General features: G+C 44.7%; 1 protein-coding gene across 3 annotated transcripts in view; it reads left to right on the forward strand.

The window, feature by feature from the left end:
- LOC143924717 (kinesin-like protein KIF19) overlaps positions 1 to 14,139 on the forward strand; it is a 109,593-nt gene that overhangs the window by 89,906 nt on the left and 5,548 nt on the right. For 2 of the 3 annotated variants that reach the window (XM_077449143.1, XM_077449145.1), the window contains 3 exons: positions 946 to 1,063; positions 6,623 to 7,069; positions 8,874 to 9,096. In XM_077449143.1, the coding sequence (XP_077305269.1) occupies positions 946 to 1,063; positions 6,623 to 7,069; positions 8,874 to 9,096 (788 nt within the window). The remainder of the gene's footprint in view (positions 1 to 945; positions 1,064 to 6,622; positions 7,070 to 8,873; positions 9,097 to 14,139) is intronic. The other variant, XM_077449144.1, reaches the window with a different exon arrangement.

Genomic DNA, 14,139 nt, shown 5'->3' on the forward strand with positions numbered 1-14,139 from the left:
TCCCTCTGCCTCCCCCAACCCATTTCTGCCTTTTTTTTAAATCAACAATTTAGTTTGATCAATATGTTCTCCTTGACACTGTCCCGACAGGAATTGTACTGATTGCTGTGCTGATTGCAATAATAGAATCTAAGGGCTCAAAGACACTGTTTATTTGGGCAGAAAAATATTTCTCCCCTTTTTTGAGTAAAACCCTTAAATTGTAATGAGCTAGGCTAGTGACAAAACCACAAAACCTTCTATGTAGGAAGAAACAACAGCTATCTTTAAAGTAGAACTATAAGCAAAGTTTTTTTTAAAATCTTGGTTAGAATAAGGAAGGATTATAACCAGTGGCGGCCCGTCCATTAGGGGTGAATGGATGCTGCTCCCCCCATCCATGCATCCAGCCCCCTGATCTACATACAGGGGTGCGGGACTATGGGTTCTGAAACCACGGCCACTTGTGGTGCTTACAGGGCTAGAGAAGATGTATAGACGGGCCGCCCCCAAGCTGACATCACTTCTACCCTATACCCACAGTTGCCCCGGAACGTCCTATATCTTACCCAGCTCGGTAAGCACCACAATCGACCATTGTTTTGGACTTGACATGCAAGATATATTATATACTTTTAACATGTGAGTTGTGATAACAGTTTTCATTAAACTGTTTGTTTGCCCCTTGCTGCACTTTTCTAAAATGTACCGCATTCCTGTTCATATTGCATGCAATTCTTTGCAGTGCAATTTGAGCCCATTCATTTTGTATGAGTTAAAAATCGCACCGCAAAGGTATCGGTACTTGTGCTCGCTGGTAAAAAATCAGTATCGGTGCAGCCCTAAGTGAAATCACAAGCAACACCCAACTACATTTTCATGTAAGGGTGCATATTCTAGTATTATACAGTAGATTATGGAACAGTAGATCTACAGTGTACATATTATGTACATTTATTTTTACAGTGGCTACAGGAGTTGCAAATCCTCTCCAGGATTAATACCAACAAGACAGAACTCTTCTTTAAGCCTTCTGACACCATTTCATCATCTCAGGGCACCAGCACAGGCTGACAGTAATGAGGTGAGTTGTGTACCAACACTGGCACCCTTGAGTGAAAGGACCTTGAAAAAAAATGAAGTATCGGCACAGTCCCACTTCAATATCTGTGCCATAGCTCCCCATTCTCATGCCATGATCATACTACTTTAAGACCAACTCATCTATTTTTTTTCTCTGCAGGCTGGAAAACTGTACTCTTTGTGAATTCTATATATAAGCAATGCAGCTTAAAATAATGCATTGTGAATGTCCTTTTTAAAGTTAAAAATACATAGAATAGTTCTCTAGAAAATGAGTGGAAGCTGAATGATTAATGTGTGCCTAAGGTAGCAAAATTGCAATCAACATAGAGGCTCTGCTATTGTACAGTTCTGAAATGTCATCGGATTCAGATTAATGTGCTGCAATAAAAACCTTTCCTTGCTATCTGAAGTCCTGTCAGGGCAATGGTACAGATAATCTGCCAGTGTTTATACATTCAAAGAATTTTGAGAGAAGTGAGTATCAAGTTTAAATTTGGAGTTTTAAATGTTTAGAATTTCTGCAGGCAAGATCATTTTTTTTAGGGTTTGAAAATGATTTGTCTATTTTTATGCCCTACATGCTTAACATGAAAGAGGACACTTAACTTTTTAAAGAAGGGGTACATTTCTTTGTAGATTGTTGATATCCTTAGCCTTTTTTTTGTTTTAGTTTTTTTTATAGAGGATATCACTATATATGTGTATTGCCTCATCCCTAGTAACACCTGAAATCACTGAATTAGACATGAATTAGACATGTGCAATTCTTTTGTTCCAAATTAGTTTTTTTTTTTATTATTTAGAAATTTTATAATATGGTAACACAGAAACCTCAACAATGGTATACATACAGTGGAGCACATCCATGAACACAGCTAAATGCACAAATACCACAATGTCATTGATGATAAACATATAATTGAAGTCCAGGTAGTGGACTTCAGGGTCTAGGAAGTCTCTGCATCCGTATAGTATTTTGACGGTATACACCATTTAATTCAAAGTGTAGAAAGAATAAGCACGACCCAGGGGGTTAACCAACTAAGGAGGGTAAAGAATGCCTACATCTCTGCCTGGGGAGCCTTCTCAGGTATCTCCATTCCCAGAGGAGTTAAGTCAACAACTCTGTATGCTCCTCAGAATAAACAAACTCCTACCAATAAAACCATTTCTTGAGGAACTTCTCACTAAGGCCTCTTTCGGTGGCCACCAAGTCCTCCATTGCATTGATTTCGGCTATTCTTTTCAACCATAAGGTTACGATGGCGGTTGCGTCTGCTTCCAGAACAGTGGGGTGAAGCTCTTCGCTGCTGTAAGTTGGAGAAGTAGAATGGGTCTCCTATAGATCTTGCTTGGGATCTCGTGGTGGTGCAAGAGGAAGAATGCCGGGGAATATGGCAACTCGCAGTCCGTGAACTTCTGTACAATGCGATGAACCTCGGTCCAAAAGTGAAGCAAAAGACGACATGTCCAGAAAATGTGGAAGAGAGAACCCGGTTCCTCCCCACACCTCCAGCAAAAATCTGAGCTCTGGGGGAACATCTTGTGGGATCCTCTCTGGTGTATAGTACCACAGTGTCAGCACTTTATATCCCACCTCCTGATGATTAGCGCAAAAAGTTTTACAAGAGCAGAGTAAAAGTCTCTTCACTTGCTTTTCTGTGAATTATAGTCCCAATTCTTGCTCCTATTTAGATATATAGGAAGGTCTAAAATCCGGGGGTGGAGCTATTAGTAATTGGTAGGTCTGTGAGATAGCATGGTGAATGGGGGACTGTTCCTGACACAATAGCTCGGAAATAGTAAGTCACCTTCTGAAGTGCTTTGGGTGGGGGTGGGGGGGGGGGTAAAGAGCCAATGAAGTGAGCTAGCTGTATTTTTTGCCAGAAAGAAAGACCCTTCTTGGGTCACTGAGTCCAGGGCTGAAAGCTGTATTCCCGACAACAGGGGTGAGCAGCGAAGGAGTGGGCACTATGGAAAAATTGCAAAATGCTTTCTGACAAATCCGCCATGTCACATCAACCATGGGGGGATCCTCAAACCGGCGTGGCAATGACGTCCGACACCAAGGCACTGAATCCAGTTGGGCCCCCGCCAGGATCTGTTCCACTTCTACCTACTGTTTCAGAGGGCCACGGCGACACAAGTCCAGAACTTGTATCAGATGGCACGCCTCTATGGTAGAGGTTGAGCAATGCCACCCAACACTTTAGGAAATCGCAGAATAGACTGAGCAAGCCATGGGGGTTTTTGGGCCCAGAGGAACATAAGAGCACGGTTCACTGCCCTAAGGAAGGAATTTGGGATTCAGATAGGGAGGGTGTCATGTACTTGGTGTTGGAGCCCAGAATGCAGGGAGCGACCTCTCGTAAGCCTCTGGCTTAGGAACCCCTGGTAGAGGAGACAGGGAGGAGACAGGGACTCAAGAGTTCAGAGGGCACAAGTGCCTGATAGATGGCAGGTGTGGAACTGGTCCGGACCTCTGAAGTAATAGTAGAAAGGCAGGCAGGAATAGCAAGCTGGAACTGGTGACCGGAACACCGCAGACTGCTGGGAGGAGTTCTGTAGTGCAGCAGGAGCGCGGGATCTGCAGGCAGCGAAGTGGTGCACAGAAACTTGGCAGGAACACTGGAACAGTGGAAATATGGAGATGCCTGAGCTAGGCAGGAACTCTGAAACAGAGGTGTCCTGTAGTACGGCAGGAGGCTGGAACAGCAGGTAGCAGGAAGGTACTCAGAGGTCAGGCAGGAACACAGGCAGAGTCAGACAGGCCGGATGAATACTAGCGGGCAGAGCAGGTACCACACAGAGGCAGAAGGGTAGTCGAGGTACAGGCCGGGTCGGTAACAGGCGGGCAGCGATCAATCCAAAGGAAGAGGCAGAAGCGTAGTCAGGCAGGCCGGGGTCAGAGGCAGGCAGCAAACAGACGTCGTCAGGAGCAGGCCGGGTAGACAGGAATCAAGTCAACTGGTAACAGGTAGCAGTGTCACAGGAAACGCTGTCGACTGGACAGCAAGGAAGCACAGTGACAGATTCCCTTAAATAGCCTTCTGGGCGGCAAAAACAGTCACACAGCGCATCTGCGCGCACCCACGTGCGTCCGCCCGTTCGCACCATCGCGCACCCGCGTGCGCCCGTTCGCTCTTAGGATAGGGATTATGCGGGCAGGTCTTCCATATACCGCTGGTTTACTGGGATGTCCTTGACAGAGGGCCTGCAGATGATATAACAACTGTGGCATAATGTTCATTTTTAATATGCTACAGCGTCCAAACCAGGAAAACAGTCCATGCTGCCAAGACTGAAGGTCTTTTTTAATGACTGTCAACAGGGGCAGAAAGTTGGGGGGGAGTCCAAGATTTTGTGTAGGATTGCTCGGATGGTTTCCACCGAGTTCTCTGGGCCAGTAGCCCACAGAGCCACTGATTATGAAGGCAGCTCTGGTTCTCCAGATCCTCCGCATGTAGTTGCACCTCTGGCAGCTGGTTTTGGTGAAGAAAGTGAGCCCGCTCCATCTGGGTGCAGGGCACTCACCGCCGATTCCCCCCTTGTCAGTCTGTCATCCACGCCATAGACCTCCGAGCGCAGCTGCTGGAAGTCTTGGCAATGTTGCTCCTCAACAATCAGCACTAGAGCTTCAATGTCTGCTTTTGTGGGAAGGGCCCGCAGGAAGGCTCTAATGTCGACACCATCCTGCGAAGGCTGTGTGGAGAGCCTGGAGCTGCGTGGAGTGCTAGGTAAGGGATCCAGGAGAGCCAGCAGTCCCGCCAGGGAGTGGGGTACTGAAATTTGCGAGGCCGCAATTGATGGGGAGGTCGAGGTTGAGGGCCTACTGCTGCCACATGCCTCCTCTGTAGGAGCTGCCGAGACAGAGCGAGAAGAAGCACAGCTTTGGTTGATCCCCTGGTCTTCCTTCTCTTACATTAGCTCATGGCCGGTGAGGAAATGGCTGGGAAAGGGCATATCAGCCTAGTTAGGTGGGTCAGGAGGCGGGAGTTCTATCGATGAGCGTCTTTATTCTGCCATATCCAAGCCATGCCTCCACCAATTTTTTTTTTCCGACGACATTTGACAAATTAGTTTATTCGGAAGTATTAGAATTAACGAAAACCTGTTTAACAAATTTTTTCAAAAATCCAAAACAATAACTAATAATAATACCTATTATGAACTATTAACTTATAGGTTTTGGAATTTCAATTCAAATTTGGCTGTTAGTGAATGTAACGAATACGAATTTATCTGAATTTATGAATTAAATAATGAATGCTGCATCTAAACGAATGGAACGCAACAAATTAATAATAAATAATAATAATAAAAGCTTATTATTATTATTAAATCATTACGTTCCATTCATCTAAATGTGGCATTCATTATTTCAGATAATTTGTAACTTTGGATAAATTGCTATTCGTTAAGTTCACTAACAGCCAAATTTGAAAAAAAAATTCCAATACCTTTAATTTAATAGTTAGTTATTATTAGTTGGTTATTTCGAATTTTCAGATTTTCTTTCTTATTTTCTATTTTCCGTACTTTCAAATTTCTTAATCTTTGAATACCGCATCTAAACGAATGGAACATAACGAATTCAAATGACCCCAGCAGTGCACATGTCTACTTTGAATTACATAGCCAGGAATCCCCTGCCATGTAAGCAAAGGGGTGGGGACATCAGTAGCACCCCTGCCCAAGTATGCTTACTGGCCACATTTGGGCAATGACTTTGGTGTTGCCACTATCCCTGCCCTTTCCCTATATAAGTGATGACAGCTTGGGGAGTCAGCAGGTGGTGGGCAGTGTGTCTGACAATGGATTTAAAAAAAAGGGACTTTTTGTTTTTTTCTCTATTTTGTGTGGGATTCGTGGAGGTCGGAAACAGAGAGGAGACTATTACTTACTTTATGGAGTAGGCAGAGTAATCCTTCATGCTGTTGCTCCAGTAGATTGATATTGAATAAGAGGCCAGAGCTTAAATTAATTGTCTGGAAACTTGGTTCAGAGGATTACTCCGTCTGCTCCAGAAAGTGAGTAAATAGTCCCCTCTTTGCACCTTTGCTCTTTCTGCAATTTCTGGCATTACCGAGCAGTGGTATTTAAAGAGTCCTCTTGCTGCCCCTGGGCTCAGTACTGATATGATGAGGCCTGGGCCTGGTACTGAAGGGCCAGCTCTACCCCGTATCGGCCTGCATAAGTATATAAAAAACAATGACAATACTTTAAAGGCTCAAAGACTTGTGATTTACAATGTTTTGGGACGTGTGCAGTGGTCTTTTTCAGAGTCCAGAAACATTGCTTCCTAACATTTTTCTTCTTAATATTGGATTTAGGTGCAGTCTTTCTTATATGACTATATTTCCAGGACAAGCATGGTGGAGAAAAAGGGTAGATATGGGCTGTTTTAGCAAATCAACTGATAAGTCAGTTGGTTTATTCCTAGTTCTAGAGGGCACAGAGGCAATAATGGACTTTTTATTTCTTTATTTAAACAGTGCTAGAGAGATGTGCATATTTGCATACTTGCCTAATTGAATAACTCTTTTTTTAAAAATAGATTATTATTGATCCTCCAAAAGAAGAAACGCCAACCAGACTTCACTCCCATCCTCTGGATGATAGTCAAAGACACTCATTATTATTCCTTCAGCTGAGCCCAGATGTTTTGGAAGAGGTAGTGGCTGGGACAAGGGGCATTTCTTTAGTTGCTGCCAGAAGGCGTTCAAGGGTTAACGAAACTGAATCCCCATATATCATCAAAGAAAGAAGTGCCCTTTCTTCATTTCCAGTGTTAGAGGGCAATGCTTTGGAACTTCCTGTTACTCATTCCCGTGGTCACATTACACCCGTAAGGAAGGCAGTGAGCACTGAAAACCTGCCAAGCTTAGTTCTCAGGAAAGATGAAGCCACCAGTGGGACAACATCAGCCAATTTAATGGACAAGCTCCAGAAAAAGTCTTATTGGAACAGAAAGTCACACTCATTTGAAGTTCCTGCCTCTCAGGTAACTACTTTGATGTTCAAAAGGGATTTCCAGTCTGTGTGGATTGTCCTCAGCTGTGATTTGTTTCAGTTATCTGACCTGTTAGTGGGTTCTGAGGACAGGAGTTGAGAACCACTCCCTTAGCCTCTTTATAAGGTAGGTTACTAATTGTTTTATAGTGGCAGCCAGTGACTTTGCTAGGGGTGGCTTTTTTGGGGGCTTCTCTGAAGCTGGGCTGCGAGTGTGGTGGGCAGCACCAGAGAGCAGGCAGGCAGCACAGGAGAGCCGGGCTGGCGAGAGGTCAGAGAGATGACATCATCTCTCACCGCCTGCCCTGCATCCCCACTGTTCCGCTCTCACTGTGCAGAGAGGGGCTCTCTGGGGACCCTGATGTAAGGGGGGCTCTCTGGAGACCCTGATGTAAGGAAGGGGCTCTCTGGGGACCCTGATGCAAGGGGGGGCTCTCTGGGGACTCTGAGGTATGGAGGGGTTCTCTGGGGACAATGATGTAAGTGGGGGAGGCTCTCTGGGTCCCTATTGTAAGTAGGGGGGCTCTCTGGGGACTCTGATGCAAGGGGGGGCTCTCTGGGGACCCTGATATAATTGGGGGGGCAGGCAGGCAGCACAGGAGAGCCGGGCTGGCGAGAGGTCAGAGAGATGACATCATCTCTCACCGCCTGCCCTGCATCCCCACTGTTCCGCTCTCACTGTGCAGAGAGGGGCTCTCTGGGGACCCTGATGTAAGGGAGGGGCTCTCTGGGGACCCTGATGTAAGTAAGGGGCTCTCCGGGGACCCTGATGCAAGGGGGGGGGCTCTCTTGGGACACTGAGGTAAGGAGGGGCTCTCTGGGAACCATGATGTAAGTGGGGGAGGCTCTCTGGGGACCCTGATCTAAGTGGGGCGGCTCTCTGGGGACCCCAATTCAAGGGGGAGGCTCTCTGGGGACTCTGATGTAAGGGGGAGGCTCATATATATATATATATATATATATATATATATATATATATATATACACACACGCACACACACATATATTATTACATACATATATAATGCATCCTATGCATTAAGGTGAAAAAACATCTGTCAGTGACCAGCCCCCCCCCCCCGTTTTACTTACCTGAACCCTCAAACTTGTCTCTCTGCCCGGGGGTTCTCAGCTGTTGATTGGATAGATTGATAGCAGCGCAGCCATTGGCTCCCGCTGCTGTCAATCAAACCAGGGACGTTGCCGCAGGGGGACGGGGCCGAGTCCTGCATTTGGCGTCTATGGATGCCGAATTCTGTACTCGGGAGTGCCCCGCAAGCGCTTCTCCCAGGGGGTTATCTGATGTGGGAAGGAGCCGAGAGAGCCGCAGAGGAACCCCAGAAGAGCAGGTTCGGGGCCACTCTGTGCAAAACGATCTGCACAGTGGAGGTAAGTAGGATATATTTGTTATTTTTAAAAAAAATGAACCTTCAGTGCCACTTTAAATGTATATAGAACAGTGACGGGTAATGTCCTATAGGCTGTGGCATGTAAGTTTTGCTGGCAAAGACTATGCTATAAATTCCTGGCTATAAGAATAATGCAATGTAAATGATACCGAATGCAGCCTCTTCAGGTGGGAGGAATGGAATGAATTGGGGGTATTGTCTTGTGGCATCATAGAGCCTTGATGGCCGTTGTGTTATTTTCAACCACTGGATAGAATCTAGCAATACCGGATACTCAGAAAACGGGAAGTGCATGTACGTGTTGTATTGCTTGATAAGCAATGTACTGGTAAAATATCCAAATGTGTTATCTTTTTCAAATTTTTAAAGTGTTAAACTTTCTTTCAGCTTTGTAAATCAGAGCAGTGCAACTCTCACAGAATAAACCTTGATAAACTTCTGCATCCCAAATCAGCACATACTACATGTCATGGGAAATCATCTTGCAGCACAACTAAAGTAAAGACTGCCTTTAACTATAAAACAATTGTCAGACCAAAGCTGAACAGGAATAATCCATGCATTATTACATCAGGGACTTCGCCCAAGCTGGTCTATGCAGCTAAACCAGGTATTTATTGCTTGTTTCAGAATGTAAATAGTTGGTTGGGTGGGTCACTTTGTGAAGTCTCGTGATGCCATAAAGCCAAAATAATTGGATTTTACCTAGAGTTTACCTGTAAAATCCTTTTCTTGGAGTACATCATGGGACAGAGAGCAACCATAATAATTACTATGTGGGTTTACGCCACCTATAGGTGAATGGACACTGGCAGATCAATGAAACAGGAAGTCCTCCCCTATATAACTCCTCCTACACAGGCAGTTTTCTAGTAAAGCAATGAATATCCCAAAAAAAGAGGGGAGGGACCTCTGTGCCCTGTGATATACTCCAAGAAAATGACTTTACAGGTAAGCTGTAGGAAAAATCCAATTTTCTTTATCATACATCACGGGACACAGAGCAGCCATAATAATTACTATGTGGGATGTCCTAAAGCAATGCCCCTGAGGGGAGGGAGACAATCACAGAAACTGCCACCTGAGAAGGACTTATGCCTTGTACACACGGTCGGACATTCTGACAACTAAATCCGTCGGATTTTTTCCAACTGATTTTTTACAACGGATTTTGTCTAAACTGGTGTTGCATACACATGGTCGGACAAAGCTGTCGGAAAATACGATCGTTCGGAACGTGATAATGTTCGTTCGTTACTATGGGACTATGTTGAGGCTAGTAGCCAATAGCTTTGGTCTCGTAATTTGATCTGCGCATGCGTGGCACTTTGTCTGGTCGGAATTCTCTACAAACGATCGGAAAAAGTTGATTGGATTTTTTTGTCGGAAAATTTGAGATCCTGCTCTCAAATTTTTTCCGTCTGAAAAAGTCCGATAGAGCCCACATATGATCGGATTTTCCGACAATATAATCCGATCGGACCTTTTCCGTCTTAATTTCCGACCGTGTGTACAAGGCATTATTCTGCCTCCTGTAACATACTATGGCCAAAGCAGTATCCTCCATGGCTTTGATATCCATCTGGTAAAGTCCTGTGAATGTATGAATCAAAGACCATGTAGAGGCCTTAAAAACTGGAGCCACTAACACCTGATGGTGGATGGCCTAAGATGCCCCCACACACCTGGTAGCGAGAGCTCTCACCAAAAAGGGGTGGGGACCTTGCCCTTTCAAGCTATAGGTTTGAATAATTAACTGATGGATCCAATGAAAAAATAGTTAACTTGGATGCCTCCTGTCCTTCCTGGGCTCTGCTGACAGCACAAACCAGGATTCCTGACCTGCGCTGACAATTCAAGTAAATCCTGACTGCCTGAACTACTTCCAGAGTATGCAGCGATCTTACTCCTGCCAACTGATGGTAGACTAGGAAAGAAGACAAGACACTGTCCTGATTAAAGTAAAAACTAGAAACCCCTCTAGGAAATAAGGACAGATGAGGATGCAACATCATCTTATCATGATGTAAGACCAAGAATGGCTCCTTGCATGATAGAGCTGTCAGCTCTGACACTCCACTTGCTGAGGTGATAGCAACCAAAGAAGCCACCTTCCAAGTCAAGGACTAACAATTGTCCTTGTCCCAAGGACACAAGAGTGGCTTGACAGGTGGAACTGTCTGCCTTACACCTTGTATAAAGTATGAATTGAATGAGAAACAACAGCCTCTGTAAAAAAATGGATAGCGGCGAATCTGACCCCTAATGGTACTTAAGGCCAAACTCCTTGATCCTACCGATTGGAGAAAGGAAAAAAAAAACTCTACCTGGCTTCTCCCCAGGCATAAAATATTTCCAAGTCCTGTAACTGAAGCTCCCTGAAGCCGGCTTACAGTCGTTAACAGTCCGAAGATAACAGGACCCAAGACCATTAGGTCCAGCTGGACTGGAAGTGCCCAAGACTATGTTAGTGTACCAAGTCCTACTGGGCTAATTTGGCTAACACTATTATTAGTGTCACCACCTCCTGGGTTCAAAATATGATGCAGTAGTTGAAACAGAGGGAAGGCATAAATTAGGGAGAACTGGTCTCTAAGGGGTTACCAGTGCATCTACCCCTATTGCCAGTGGGACTCTCGTCCTGGACACAACCTGTCCAACTTGTAGAACTTGAAATCCAGTAGATCCACCTGCTGTTTCCCAACATTGTCAGATTGCCAAAAAATGTCTCAAGAAGCAAGAACCGCATGGTCCTGGCATTAGTTGCTAATGACTGGAAACCCCTCTGTCATTTTCCCATACCTGGAATATGTACTGGTGACAGAGACAGCACCTGTTGTTCTTCCCCAGACAGAATGTGGTTCACCTTCCTGAGCCGCACAACTCCTGGTGCCGCCCTGGTGCTTAATATATGCCACTGTAGAGGCATTGTTGGATTGAATCTACAACTGATTCATTCAATAACCCAGAGCCAGGTGTACTGGCCAAAAGCTACAAGATATTGCAGGGCAGTATTCTCTCCTGTGGAGACCAAGTCCAAACTTCTGAAAGGAAGAATTTCACCTTCTCCAGATTCCAAACCATCAACCACCAATTTGAGCTCGGCACTATCCCAGGAACAGAGTCCTCCGGCAATTCAATGCTTGGATCCTCATGTTCCAGACAGAGGCAAATGTTTATCTCCAAAAGACTTGGAGTAAGACTGTACGTAGAAATGTATTGAAGGAAAAACTGGAACCAACTGCTTCCTGAACAAAGATTATTGAGTTATACTGAGATTGGTACCACCTGCGGTTTCAGAAAGTCCAGCACTGGGGCTGGGAACTTTGTGAACCCTCTATGGCCAGCCCAAAGAGCAGAGTCACAAAAATAAAAAAGATGACTTTGCACTGCAATTGCAAAAACCCTTGAAAAAAGCGGCACATGAAGATATGCGTCATTGTTGACTATGGACCCCAAAATCTACCTCTCGCAGAGAAGTCAACACTAAATGGCCGGAGCATATCTGAAACAGAAGGATGTCCAGCGACTTAAGATCTAAGTTAGATCTTATGTCCCCATTTGGTTTTGGGACTGCACCGGCTGAGTTTTTTTGTTTTTCTTTTTTGAGTCTATACCTTCTGTTCCAAGATTCAAATGCAAGGCAGAAGACAATGACGACTCCGTGGCAGACCCTGAAGGCACAAAGAGGTGTACCTAACCTACCAAGCTTCTGCCGGCTAAAGATGGAGCAAACCACCTCAGAGACTGGCCTAAGATCTTCTGGTCTGAGATACTCTCAAAACACAGCAGTCTCAGATGCCTCCCTCACAGAGGTGGGGAAAAGCTTACAGCATCTGGTATTGCTGGGCAGTCTCCCATCCATATACTAACCAGGCTTGATCCTGCTTAGGCTTCGATCAACAAAGATCAAGCATGATCAAGGTGATGCGGCCGCAGTCCATCTTCTGATGAAAAATGAATGCGTCAGGAAACACTGCAATGCCAAACACCACAGTGGCGCAGATGCACCTGACACCACTGTCCATCGGGAGATGTGGACACCGCCACTGAACCTGAGAGTGGTGCACCTGCCTCCCCCGGCTGCCTCTCTTTTCTAGAACCATTTACCTGGTATAACAGGTAAATAACGTAGCAACTATATTAGCTACCTAATACACAGTCCTCCAAGGATGCAGGCCTAAAACAATGTTGGTTTACCACAATGCAAGTATGCAGGTATGACATTATGTAGGTACCTAGGTATGCAAAAATTCAGGTATACAAGTATTATTGCCATTCATGCATTTATGTATGCAGTTCAAGGCAAATAAGCATGTATGTATGTATACCAAGGCAAATAAGCACATCTATATGAAGTCCTAGGCAAATAAGCACATATGTATACAGTTTAATGTAAATAAGCACATATGCATGCAACTAAGCACATATGTATGCAGTTAAAATGAAAACATGCTAGCATGCGTTTAAGCAATATGCATTTATGGAAGCATGCATTTATGGAAGCATGTAAGTATGTGCTTATGCAAATATGTATTTAGGCAAAACAAGAAAGTGTGTGTCTATACAAACATGCATTTATGCAATACGTGCCCGCGGAAACATGCATTTACGCAATAAGCAAGCATGCGTTTATGAAACATGTTTATGCAACATATATTACGCAACATGTATCTATGAAAAACGCGTCTATGCAACATGTGTTCATGAAAACATGCATTTACGCAAACGTGTCTATGCAAACATGTATCTATGCAACATGTATCTATGCAAACATGCGGTTACGCAAACATGTGTCCATGTATACATGCGTTTAGGCAAACATGTATCTAAGCCAGTGTTGCCAACCACCAGTATTTTTACTGGTAGCCAGTAAAATATGGGCACTTTTCTCCTGCCAGTAAATGCCAGTGAAAGAAAAAGGTTGCCAGTAAAAAAATATACCTGTGACGCTTAGCCGAGACCATCCGAGTGCCTGCCACATTGTGTTCGGACAGTGCCGGCAGTGTGTTGAGTGAAGTCATGGTGCAAGGGAACGGAGCAGCCGGAGCCTCATGTGCAGGTCTGTGGAACGGGAGGAAGGCAAGCCGGGAGTGGCCTGAAGGGACCACCTGGCATGGAGAGAGATGGTCACTGTGACTCAAGAGGGAAGGTGTCATGTTGGTGAGGTGCCACCATCATCTATGCTGCTGCACACTGCTGCCAGTGTCACTGTGAGTCAATTGCATGCGTGTGTACCGCCCATTCTAATTTCTTGCCCTTTTGATTCCTGTCCCTGCGCTACTTATTTACTATATTGAAAATAAAATAAGTACTATGTTTTTGCCATTAATATTGACCTTAAATCACTTTGCTATTTGCATATTGTACTTGTTTGTAGCCTAAATACTGAAATTTGCACTTAAATCTGTCATTTTGTAACTTTTAAATATGCCAGTAAAAACTTGACTGTGCCAGTAAATTTTAGGTGTCGTGTCAGTAAATTTCAATCTGGTGGGTTGGCAACACTGATCTGTGCCAACATGGGTTTATGTAAACATGCATCCATGCAAACACATATATCTATGCAACATACAGACACATTTATGTACACGTCTATGCAAACACGTGCCCATGAAAACCTGCATCTACGCAACATGCACCTGCGCAAACA

Source organism: Lithobates pipiens, unplaced genomic scaffold (genome assembly GCF_037356315.1).
Source record: "Lithobates pipiens isolate NorthernLeopardFrog02 unplaced genomic scaffold, aLitPip1_a1.2 Scaffold_22, whole genome shotgun sequence".
In the NCBI taxonomy this organism is placed as follows: Eukaryota; Metazoa; Chordata; class Amphibia; order Anura; family Ranidae; genus Lithobates; species Lithobates pipiens.